We start from the raw sequence: 13,337 nt of genomic DNA, 5'->3' as shown, positions 1-13,337 counted from the left end.
TGGGCTAAGAAGTGACAGATGGAGTTTAATTCAGATAAATGCGAGGTGCTGCATTTTGAGAAAGCAAATCTTAGCAGGACTTATACACTTAATGATAAGGTCCTAGGAAGTGTTGCTGAACAAAGAGACTTCAGAGTGCAGGTTCATAGCTCCTTGAAAGTGGAATCACAAGTAGATAAAATCGTGAAGGCGGCGTTTGGTATGCTTTCCTTTATTGGTCTGAGTATAGGAGTTGGGAGGTCATGCTGCAGCTGTACAGGACATTGGTTAGGCCATTGTTGGAATATTGCATGCAATTCTGGTCTCCTTCCTATTGGAAAGATGTTGTGAAACTTGAAAGGGTTCAGAAAAGATTTACAAGGATGTTGCCAGAGTTGGAGGATTTGAGCTATAGGGAGAGGCTGAACAGGCTAGGGCTGTTTCCCCTGGAGTGTCGGAGGCTGAGGGGTGACCTTATAGAGGTTTACAAAATTATGAGGGGCATGGATAGGGTAAATAGGCTGGGGTCGGGGAGTCAAGAACTGGAGGGCATAGGTTTAAGGTGAGAGGGGAAAGATACAAAAGAGACCTAAGAGGCAACTTTTTCATGCAGAGAGTGCTACGTATATGCAATGAGCTGCCAGAGGAAGTGGGGGAGGCTGGTACAATTGCAACATTTAAGAGGCATTTGGATGGGAATATGAATAGGAAGGGTTTAAGGGATATGGGCCAGGTGGGACTAGATTGAGTTGGGATATCTGGTCGGCATGGACGGGTTGGACCGAAGGATCTGTTTCCATGCTATATTTCTCTATGACTCTATCTAGAGGGTTGTGTGTTTTTGGAACTCATTGTCTCAATCTGTGATGGAGATGGGAGCCCTCAAAACACTTAATTATTTAGATGAATACTTTAAATGCCTCGGATGCAATGCTACAGGCCAAATGCTGGAAAATCAAATTAAAATAAAGCCACAAAGGCCAAATGGATTATTTCCATATCGTACAAACTCCAGGACTCCATTAAACAATTCTAAGTTTACTGCTGTTTGAAACAATCACCCTACACATCAACAAAAATACAGATGGGAACATTACCATGTGACTGCATCATCTAATAATGAAGTTAATGAAAATGAAAAAGGAACCTCAAAAACTAAAAGGAACTCCTGATAAAGAAAAAAATCACAAAAGAAGCCCTTGAGTAAAGAACATTTTTGACTTGTGGTATCATGGTTACAAGTGGTTTTGAACCCTCTAGGCTGGAAGCAAAAATAAAATCTACACAGTCCCTACTCTTCTACTCTTAGTACTGGCTCACTGTCAAATATTCATATGTAGCCAAAGATGAGAAAATGCCTGAATTGGGCTTTGATCCGATACTCTCAACTCAGACTCACTCATGAGCATTACAATTCATAATATATAACAAGGATAAGGCCAGCAGACGTATGGGAACACAGCGACCTGCAAGTTTCCACCCAAGCCACTCCGTTTCCTGATTTGGAAATATATGGCCATTCCTTCACAGTTACTGAGTCAAAAGCCTTGAACTTCCTAACAGTATTCTGGACATTCCTACACCAGATGGACTGCAGCAGTTCACAAAGAAGTTAATTGCATCTTCTCGAGGAAAACTAGACATGGACAGTAAATACTGGGTTAACCAATGAAGCTCATGTCCCTGAATGAATACTTCAGAAAGAGATCAACGACGAGGACTCTTATCAATGATATGATGCCTTTGGGACAGAAACAGAAGCAAAACATTGGAAAAAATATTGTACACCAAACAATACTTACCACTCATAATTATTAACAAATTACTTGGGTAACATGACAGCATTACTTACTTGATAGATGTGGTTGAGTTTGAAATGCTTAAGTAACAATAACAAGACAGCAGAAATTGCTTTTACGATGATCTCTTTGTGCCTGTTGACATCAACTCCCAGTTTCATACTCTGTAGCACGGTGGTACTATTGGGATAAAGAGCACATCACCATATTAATGCAGAAACATAGAAAACAGGTAGGTGCAGGAGCATGCCATTTGGCTCACCAAGCCTGCTCTGCCATTCACTATCATGATTGATCATCCAACTCAATAGCCTATACCTGCTTTCCTCCATATCCTTTTACCTGTTCAGCACCAAATGTGAAATCCAGGACCTTCTTAAAATCATACAATGCTTTGGCATTGACTATTTTCCGTGACAGTGGATTTCACAAGCTCACCACTCTTTGAATCTTAGAATATCTTAGAATCCCTAGTGTGGAAACAGGCCCTTCGGCCCAACAAGTCCACACCAACCCTCCGAAGAGAATCCCAACCAAAGCCATTCCCTATTACTCTACACTTACCCTTGTCGAATGCACCTAAAATTCAGCTAACCTGCATATCTTTGGATTGTGGTTTTTGGTTGAAAAAATTCTCCTCGTCTCAGTCCTAAATGGTTTATTCCAAATCCTTTGACTGTGAACCCTGGACTCTCAGAGAAGCAGAAGCATCCTTCTTGCATTGAACCTCTGTCCGGTCATTAAAGTTTTATAGATCACCCCTCATTTTTCTGTAATCCAGTGAGTGTAACCTTAACTGATTTGAAGTCTCCTCAAATATCAGTGCCACCACCCCAGGAATCAGACAAACTGTTGCTTCACTCTCTCTTACAAACACAGCATCCTTCCTCAGACAGTAGACCATGTGAGATCTCACAAAAACCTTGTTTAATTCCAGCAAGACATTCCTGCTTCTATGCAAGGGGTAATTACTTAAGATGTGTGACAGAAGATGAAGATACAAGAAAAGCCTCTCAGATAAGGGACTATGACAGAGCTATCTGACAGGACCAGGATTCAAGGACAACAAAAACTGAAAATATTGCAGTGCTCTGCAGGGGAGGCAATAACTACGGACAGAAAGAGAGTTAACATCTCGGATTTATAAAAAAAATCATTGATCTAAAACATGGCACCTTAACAACTATTCCCAGTCATTTCTTTCCATATTCCAGATTTCCAGGGTCATCAGCTACTTGCTTTTGATCAAGTCCAGCTTGTCAAAATAATGAGATCTCCCATATCCTGAACACAAGTATATCTTACCAAAATAGCATCAATCAGTAGAATAATTAGATGAAAATAAATTTTCATTAAGTTACTTCCACTTAAGTTCCCAATCTTTACACTCTATGCAAATTAAGTTCAATAATTTACTGAAAGGAGTGAATTAGTCCAATGTGTGGGAGATTAAAGTTCCTAATATCAAAGAGAAAGGAATATTTACGGCATTTCTTCTGGTAAGACATCCGCAAGAATATTGATTGAGTCAGTCTTTGCTTTTGAGGTTGGGGCTGCAGCCAGAAGGATCTTTAGTAAAGCAATCTGTGGGGGGGAAAAATTGATGGCAGAGATTGAGGAAGAAAATAATGTTAAAATGTCTTCCTCTAACAAGTTTTGTCTTAAATATAAAATTGCTAGACAAAGTCTGCAGGTCTTGCAGCATCTGTGGAGAGGAGGGGGGGGGGGGTTCGCTCTGAAGGGGGATCACTGGACCCAAAGTGTTGACTTTGTTTTCTCTCCAGAGAGGCTGCAAGATCTGCAGAGTTTCTGTTTTTGATCAACTCTACCATGCTAGACGCTTTACTCATCTGCCATTGGGAAACCAAGGACTTAGAAAACATACTTTTCACTGCTGAATTACAGCCTATATTTAACCTCTCCTCAGCAGGTAGAGCTATAGCAATGTAAAACCAACATCATTACAGACTAGATGTGCTGATGGTGCAGGTTAGGTAAAATAGCAGCTGGCCAATGTGACTGCATTGTGCTGTTAAAGCATTGCATGTAAATGTCTACTCCTTTCAAGTACTGAAAGGTGTAAGCATTTATCTTCATAAAGTCAAAAATATCAGTTTCTTTTGTTTCAAACTGGTCCACCTGTCCATTAAATCTTTGCTTTGCAAAACATCAGAAAAATATTTGAATATTTAGCATATTAATACTCAAATTCTTTTATCTGTTGCACCCCACATTTCAATCTCTCTGAATAAAATAGAACATAGAAAGATACAGCGCAGTACAGGCCCTTCGGCCCTCGATGTTGCGCCGACCGAATCCTACCTAATCTACACTAGCCCAATAACTTCCAAATGCCTATCCAATGCCCGCTTAAATGACCATAAAGAAGGAGAGTTCACCACTGCTACTGGCAGGGCATTCCATGAACTCACAACCCGCTGTGTAAAGAATCTACCCCTAACATCTGTCCTATACCTACCACCCCTTAATTTAAAGCTGTGTCCCCTAGTAACACCTGACTCCATTAGCGGTAAAAGGTTCTCAGTGTCGATCCTATCTAAACCCCTAATCATCTTATACACCTCTATCAAATCTCCCCTAAACCTTCTCTTCTCCAATGAGAACAGCCCCAAGTGCCTCAGCCTTTCCTCATAAGATTTTCCTACCATTCCAGGCAACATCCTGGTAAACCTCCTCTGCACTCGTTCCAATGCCTCCACATCCTTCCTATAGTATGGCGACCAAAACTGCACACAATATTCCAGATGAGGCCGCACCAGAGTCTTATACAGTTGCACATGACCTCAGGACTCCGGAACTCAATTCCTCTACCAATAAAGCCCAGTACACCATATGCCTTCCACACAGCACTATTTACCTGGGTGGCAACTTTCAGAGGTCTGTGCACATGGACACCAAGATCCCTCTGCTCATCCACACTACCAAGTAGCCTACCATTAGCCCAGTAATCCATCTTCTTGTTACTCCTACCAAAGTGAATGACTTCACACTTAGCTACATTGAATTCCATTTGCCACATTTCTGCCCAGCTCTGCAACTTATCTATATCCCGCTGTAACCTACCACTTCCTTCCTCACTATCCACAACTCCACCGACTTTTGTGTCATCCGCAAACTTGCTTACCCAGCTTTCAAGCCCTTCCTCTAGATCATTTATAAAGATAACAAAAAGCAATGGTCCCAAAACAGATCCTTGTGGTGCACCGCTAGTAACTGCACTCCAAGATGAACATAGTCCATCAACTACTACCCTCTGTCTCCTTCCAGCCAGCCAATTCCTAATCCAAACCTCTAATGTATCCTCAATGCCATACCTCCGTAGTTTTAGCATTAGCCTACCATGGGGAACCTTATCGAACGCCCTACTAAAATCCATATACACAACATCTACTGCTTTACCCTCGTCCACTTCCTTAGTCACCTTCTCAAAGAACTCAATAAGGTTTGTGAGGCACGACCTGCCCTTCACAAAACCATGCTGGCTATCCTTGATCACGTTATTCCTATCCAGATGTTCATAAATCTTATCCCTTACCATTCTCTCTAAGACTTTGCCCACCACTGAAGTCAGACTCACTGGCCTATAGTTACTAGGGCTATCCCCTACTCCCTTTCTTGAACAAGGGGACCACATTCGCTATCCTCCAGTCCTCTGGTACTATTCCCGTTGACAATGACGACATAAAAATCCAGGCCAATGGCTCTGCTATCTCCTCCCTAGCTTCCCATAGGATCCTAGGGTAAATGCCATCAGGCCCAGGAGACTTATCTATTTTCATCCTCTCCAATATTCCCAGAACCTCTTCCCTGCATATTTCCAGGCCATCCATCCTAATCATTTGTGACTCCATATTCACATCAGCAACAGTGTCCTGTTCCTGAGTGAATACTGATGAAAAGTATTGATTTAGTGTCTCTCCAATCTCCTCCGCCTCCACACACAACTTCCCACTACTATCCTTGACTGGACCGATACCTACCCTAGTCATCCTTTTATTCCTGACATACCTATAGAAAGCCTTTGGGTTTTCCCTAATCCTACCAGCTAAAGACTTTTCATGTCCCCTTCTCGCTTCTCTTAGCTCTCTCTTTAGATCCTTCCTGGCTACCTTATAACTCTCTATCGCCCCAACTGAACCTTCACGCCTCATCTTTACATATGCCGCCTTCTTCCCTTTCACAAGGGATTCCAATTCCTTACTAAACCACAGCTGCCTCACAAGGCCCTTTACACCATGCCTGACTGGTACATACTTATCAAGGACACTCAGTAGCTGCTCCTTGAACAATCCCCACATCTCATTAGTGTTCTTCTCTTGAAGCCTGTTTTTCCAATCCACACATCCTAAGTCATGCCTCACTGCATCATAATTTCCCTGCCCCCAGCTATAACTCTTGCCCTGCGGCGCACACTTATCCCTCTCCATCACTAAAGTAAAAGTCACCGAGTTGTGGTCACTGTCCCCGAAGTGCTCACCTACCTCCAAATCTAACACCTGGCCTGGTTCATTACCTAGAACCAAATCCAGTATAGCCTCACCTCTTGTTGGCCTGTCTACATAGTGTGTCAGGAAACCCTCCTGCACACATTGGACAAACACCGACCCATCTAATGAACTCGAGCTATAGCTCTCCCAGTCAATATCTGGGAAGTTAAAGTCCCCCATAACAACCACCCTGCTACCTTCACTCTTTTCCTGAATCATCCTCACAATATTATCCTCTACTTCTCTAGGACTATTAGGAGGCCTGTAGAAAACACCTAACAGGGTGACCTCACCTTTCCTATTTCTAACCTCAGCCCAAACTACCTCAGATGGCAAGTCCTCTTCCATCGTCCATTCCACTGCTGTAATACTATCTTTGACAAGTAATGCCACACCTCCCCCTTTTTTACCCCCATGTCTGATCCTACTAAAACATTTAAACCCTGGAACCTGCAACAGCCATTCTTGTCCCTGTTCTACCCACGTCTCTGTAATGGCCACAACATCGAAGTCCCAAGTACCAACCCATGCTGCAAGTTCACCTACCTTATTTCTTATACTTCTGGCATTGAAGTATACACACTTCAATCCACCCTTCTGTTTACAGGCACCCTCCTTCGAGATCGCTGCATTATTCATAACCTCCCTACACTCAAGGTCCTGTACCCTAAAGCTACAGTCCAGGTTCCCTATTCATTGCTTTAAATTTTTTAATTCACTTATAGGATGTCGACATTGCTGTCTGGGTCAGCATTTAGACAATTATAGCATTACAAAAAAAACTGCAAAGAGAAATAAAGTAATTAAATTATTTATTTTTAGGATAAAACTAAATAATATGTTCTACAATTGTATAAGTAATTATAGGTGTTCAATTTTGAATTGGGCCCAAATAACAGGTGAGAGAGAAAATTTACAGGTTACAATTGAAAATGGTAAAATTAAACAATTATTTTGATTCTTTATTTATCAGAGAGATACATCAGATGGACATGACATTGGAAAATGAGATTAGGAATGATATGTATGTAGTCAAAGTATGACTAAGAAAAAGCAATGTTTTACTATCATTCAAAGTTAATGGTGAGTTTAAAAAGGTTTCACGAGACAAGTAACAGAAAAATCAATTATATTTAGGGAGATGGCACGTGTCTAGAGAACAGTAGATCAGTCGAGCTAAACTATCAATCAATCAGTGGTAAAGAATCTATATTAAAGGACAAAATACTAGATAATAAAAATTATCACTACCAATATTCAGCATCAACTTCAAAAGTGGAAGTTTTACTTGACCGGGCTCATTGAATTCTTCGAGACAGTAACAGAAATATAGAAAGGGTAATGTAGGAGGTATATTATATCTAAATTAGACAAAAGAATGATTTTGCTAAAATACCATATGAACTACAAATCAATAAGGCTAAAGGCTGTAGAATCACAGGCCCAGCAGCAGAATAGATAGCAAGCTGGCAGCAAGGTACAAAGGAGTGTAAAGTCATCAGATAATTAAGATAATTTGCAGATTAGAAACTGGGGCCCACAAAGAGCAGTGTGGGGACAACAGCTATTAATAATTTATATGAACAATTTGAGTTTAGACATTTCCAAACTGGCAAATTAAACAAAATCACGGTGGTGGTGGTTTTGCCGGGGGGGGGGGGAGAAGGAGGCTGGTGTCGATCTTAAGAAATACTGCAGTACATTATAACCAGCATCAGAAAACTTACAGAATGAAAATAAAAATTGGAAATGAATTTCAGGAAAGTACAGTGCAAGTTTTTACATTTTAGTAAGAGTAAAACAAGGAGGCCATACATTCCTTGGAAAATAATCATCTAAACCAGTTAAAGGAGTGAAGGGATGTAGGAATATGTAGTAAAGTAGGCCAATAGGAGAATATAAAAGCAAATTAAGGACTAGGCTTTATTTTCAGATAAATAAAAGACAACAACTGAGTTGAACAGTACAAATGCACTGAAGGGGAAGCTAGATACGATTCAAGTTAATTAAGGAAGAATGGGAGAAAGCTCCAGTGATACATGAGTGCGAGAAAGCTTGTTAAACTCACCACCAGTCATTTCTCTCTAATGAGAGAACAGCTCTCTGGTCCACTGAGACTTTGGTGACTTTGTCTTGTTATCGCGATTGGCCTATTGCTGTCTTATATTTTTCTATATAATTCTGTGTAAAAGGATACTGGCTCACCATGTATTGAGGCAGACTGGGTAGTATACCCTGGTATAGAATTTCGGCAGGTGTCAGGTCAAACTCTTCATCTCCCTGAAAACAAGAAAAAGAATCCTAAAAATAGTTTTCTAGTTCCTTCTTGAATTTCAGTCAGATATCTGATGTGGATCATACCATTTATAATCTCCACTAGTCAAGCATTTTCAATAGAATGCAAGTCACACTATACAGTACATTACACACAGACAGTCTGAAGGTAATCAGGGTTTCAACTAAATTGACGCAGGGTAGGATCCTCAACAGCACGGAGGCAAATGAAAGGCTGGAAGAAGATACAGTAACCAGAAAAAGTAAGTTGAAGAGACCTGTCAGGCTGGAACATGTCAGGGTGCAAGGAATGCCTATTGGATTAAGTTACATCTATTTCAATGCAAGAGGGCTGACAAGACAGATGAACTCAGGGTGTGGCTAGGAGATTATGATATGCCAGGGTACAGGTGCTTTAGGCAGATCAAAGGTGGTGGAAAGAGGGGAGGGAGAGTTGCATTGTTGATTAAGAACATAGAACAATACAGCACAGAACAGGCCCTTCAGCTCACGATGTTGTGCTGACCATTGATCCTCATGTAAGGTAAACCTAATGTACGAACCCTCAAATTTTTGTGACCATATGCATGCCCAGCAGTCTGTTAAATATCCCCAGTGACCTCACTTCCACAATTGCTGCTGGCAACGCATTCCATGCTCTCACAACTCTGTGTAAAGAACCCGCCTCTGACATCCCCTCTATACTTTCCGCCAAACAGCTTAAAACTATGACCCCTCGTGTTAATAATTTCTGCCCTGGGAAAAAGTCTCTGGCTATCAACTCTATCTATGCCTCTCATTATCTTGTACACCTCAATTAGGTCCCCTCTCTTCCTTTTTTCCAATGAAAAAGTCCGAGCTCAGTCAACCTCTCTTCGTAAGATAAGCCCTCCATTCCAGGCAGCATCCTGGTAAACCTCCTCTGAACCATCTCCAAAGCATCCACATCTTTCCTATAATAGGGCGACCAGAACCAGTATTCTAAGTGCGGTCTAACCAAAGTTTTATAGAGCTGCAACAAGATCTCATGGCTCTTAAACTCAATCCCCCTGTTAATGAAAGCCAAAACACCAGATGCTTTCTTAACAACCCTGTCCACTTGGGTGGCCATTTTAAGGGATCTATGTACCTGCACACCAAGATCCCTCTGTTCCTCCACACTGCCAAGAATCCTTTCCTTAATCCTGTACTCAACTTTCAAGTTCGATCTTCCAAAATGCATCACTTTGCAATCATCCAGGTTGAACTCTATCTGCCACTTCTTAGCCCATCTCTGCATCCTGTCAATGTCCAAGCTGCAGCCTACAACAATCCTCTATACTGTCAACGACCCCTCCAAGGCGATTAAGGCGAGTATCCCAGAGGTAATCAGAGATGAAATAACTTAAGGATCATCCAGTGAGGCCAGACCAGAAGATATAGGAGCATAAATTATGCCATTCAGCCCATCAAGTTTGCTACACCATTCAATCATGGTTGATAAGTTTCTCAACCCCATTCTCCTACTTTCTGCCCATTAACCTCGATTCCCTTGGCAATCAAGAACCTAACTATCTCTGTCTTAAATATACTCAATGACCTGGCCTCCACAGCCTTCCATGGATTCACCACTCTTTCATTGCAGATGTTTCTCCTTATCTCCATTCTAAAAAGTCTTCCTTTCCCTTAAACGCTATGCCCTCAGGTCTAAACTCTCCTATCAATGGAAACATCTTCCCAACATCCACTCTGTCCAAACCATTCAGTATTCTGTATGTTTCAATTAGATCCCCCCTCATCCTTCTAAATTCCATTGAGTATAGTCCTAGAGTCCTGAAATGTTCCTCATATGTTAAGCTTTTCATTGCTGGGACCACTCTCATGAACCTCCTCTGAACATGCTCCAAGCCAGTACATCTTTCCTGAGATATGGGGCACAAAACTACACACAATACTCCAAATATGATCTGACTAGAGCCTGTAAGTACATCCTTGCTCTTACATTCAACTCGTCTCCAATTAAAATTGCCTTCCTAACTACTGACTCAACCTGTAAGTTTACCTTGAGGGAATCATGAACGAGAACTTCGAAGTTCTCTTTGCATTTCAGGCTTCTGAATTTTCTTCCCATTAAGAAAACAGTCCGAGCTTCTACTCTTCTTAGCAAACTGCTTGACCTCACACTTTCCCATGTTGTATTCCATCTGCCACTTCTTTGCCCACTCTCCTAACCTGTCTAAATCCTTCTGCAGCCTCCCCACCTACTCAATACTACCTGTCTCTTCACCTATCTTTGTATTGTCTGCAAACTTAGCTAGAATGCCCTCAGTTCCTTCATCTAGATCGTTAATGTATAAAGTGAAAAGTTGTGGTCTCAACACTAACCCTTGCCGAATACCATGAATCACCGGCTGCCATCCTGAGAAAAACCCTTTGTATCCTCACTCTCTGCTTTCTATCAGGCAACCAATCTATCCACGCTAGTACCTTACCTCTAACACCATGGGCCCTTATCTTACTCAGCAGCCTCCTGTGTAGCATCTTGTCAAAAGCTTTCTTGAAATCCAGATAGATAACATCCATTGGTTCTCCTTGGTCTAACCTGCTCATTACTTCCTCAAAGAATTCAGGAAGATTTGTCAGGCGTGACCTCCCCTTGATGAAACCATCCTGACTTTGCCCTATTTTACCATACACTTCCAAGTATTCAGAAATCTCATCCTTCACAATAGAATCCAAACTCTTACCCACGAGCAAGCTTAGGCTAATTGGTCGGTAATGTTCCATCTTTTGCCTTATTCCCTTTTTAAACAGGGGTGTCACGCTAGTGCTTTCCAGTCCTCTGGGATCCTCTCTGACTCTAGTGATTCCTGAAAGATCACCAAGTACGTCTCCACCATCTCTTCAGCTATCTCTCTTAGAATTCTGGGGTGTAGTCCATCTGGTCCAGGTGATTTATCCACCTTCAGGCCATTCAGTCTTTCTAGTAGTTACTGGACCTATGCCTCACAACACACTTCACATTCAACAACCAGATACATCAACAAATCAACGGAACACCCATGGGCTCACCGATCTCTGGAGTCATAGCAGAAGCAGTAATGCAAAGGTTAGAAAAAACAGTTCTAACGCAATTACAACCCAAACTCTGGGTCAGATACGTGGACGACACCTTTGTAATCATTAAAAACACAGAAATAGAGAACACACACCGGATCATCAACGCCACACTCACAGGAATCCGATTCACGAGAGAGGAAGAAAAGGACAACCAGCTCCCATTCCTAGACGTGATGGTACAAAGAACACCGAACAGAGAATTCACAACAAAGGTATACAGGAAAGCCACACACACAGACCAAGTCCTGAACTATGAAAGCAACCACCCCAACACACACAAACGAAGTTGCATCAGGACATTATTCAAAAGGGCCACAACACACTGCAGCACACCTGAACTACAAAAAGAGGAAGAAGAGCACCTATACAAGGTATTCACCAAGAACGGATACCCGCGCAATTTCATCAACAGATGCCTTAAGGAAAGACAACGAAATGAGGACATGCCACAACCCAAAGGACTGGCCACACTCCCATACATCAGGAGCATTTCTGAACTGACAGCCAGACTGCTGCGACCACTAGGACTCATAACAGCACACAAACCAACAGCCACCCTCAGACAACAACTCACCAGGACAAAGGACACGATACCCAGCATGAGCAAAACTAACGTAGTGTACAAAATCCCATGCAAGGACTGCACAAAACACTATATAGGACAAACAGGAAGACAGCTAACAACCCGCATCCATGAACACCAACTAGCCACGAAACGACACGACCAGCTATCCCTAGCAGCCATACACTCAGATGACAAACAACACGAATTCGATTGGGACAACACCACTATTATAGGGCAGGCCAAACCGAGAACAGCCAGGGAATTCCTAGAGGCATGGCACTCATCCACAAATTCTATCAACAGACACATCGACCTAGACCCTATATACCGGCCACTGCAGCGGACAGCAACTGACAACTGGAAGCGGCAGAGTCAAACCAGTGTAAATGCCGGAGGAATCAGCACAGAAGCGCTTCACAGGAGGCTCCCAAGCACTGAAGATGTCACCTAGAAAGGGGACGAAACGTTTGCAACAAAAACTCCCAGCTCGGCGAACAAAACCACAACAACGAACACCCGAGTTACAAATCTTCTCTCAAACTTTGAGTATCTTAACATGCTGTAAAGACAGAGCAACATATCCATTCACACTGTATTCCACTTTCAGTGTGGATGTTGGAAAGAAATTCCCATTGTAGGAGAGGCTAGAACCTGAGGACACATCTTTACAATAAAGGAAAAACCTTTTTAAATGGAGATAAGAAGAAACTTCTTCAGCTAGAGTGGAGAATCTATGGAATTCACTGCCACAGAAAGCTATGGAGGCCAGGTCATTGAGTTTATTTAAGACTGAGATAGAACATAGAAAAGTACAGCACAGCACAGTACAAGCCCTTCAGCACTTGATGTTGTGCTGGCATTTTATCCTACTCTAAGATCAGACTACCTACATACACTTCTTTGTACTAACATCCATTTGCCTATCAAGAATCGCTTAAATGTCCCTAGTGTATCTGACTCTACTGCCACTTGCAGTGCATTCACGCACCCCACCACTGTATAGAAACCACCTCTGGCATCGCCCCTAAACCTTCCTCCAATCATTTAAAATTATGTCCCTTTGTGATAGACATTTCCGCCATGGGAAAAAGTCTCTGGCTATCCACTATCTAT

At 42.1% G+C, this 13,337-nt stretch overlaps 1 protein-coding gene across 1 annotated transcript in view; it reads right to left on the bottom strand.

The window, feature by feature from the left end:
* LOC132828287 (striatin-interacting protein 1 homolog) overlaps positions 1 to 13,337 on the bottom strand; it is a 180,488-nt gene that overhangs the window by 55,204 nt on the left and 111,947 nt on the right. Inside the window, exons 14-16 of the mRNA XM_060845261.1 lie at positions 8,492 to 8,566; positions 3,265 to 3,362; positions 1,832 to 1,958 (exon numbers count right to left, since the gene is read on the bottom strand). Coding sequence (XP_060701244.1) covers positions 1,832 to 1,958; positions 3,265 to 3,362; positions 8,492 to 8,566 — 300 coding nt within the window. The remainder of the gene's footprint in view (positions 1 to 1,831; positions 1,959 to 3,264; positions 3,363 to 8,491; positions 8,567 to 13,337) is intronic.

The sequence above is a fragment of the Hemiscyllium ocellatum genome, chromosome 26 (genome assembly GCF_020745735.1).
Source record: "Hemiscyllium ocellatum isolate sHemOce1 chromosome 26, sHemOce1.pat.X.cur, whole genome shotgun sequence".
NCBI lineage: Eukaryota > Metazoa > Chordata > Chondrichthyes > Orectolobiformes > Hemiscylliidae > Hemiscyllium > Hemiscyllium ocellatum.
Note: the sequence above shows the minus strand (reverse complement) of the source record. Positions and strands in the feature narration are given on the sequence as shown.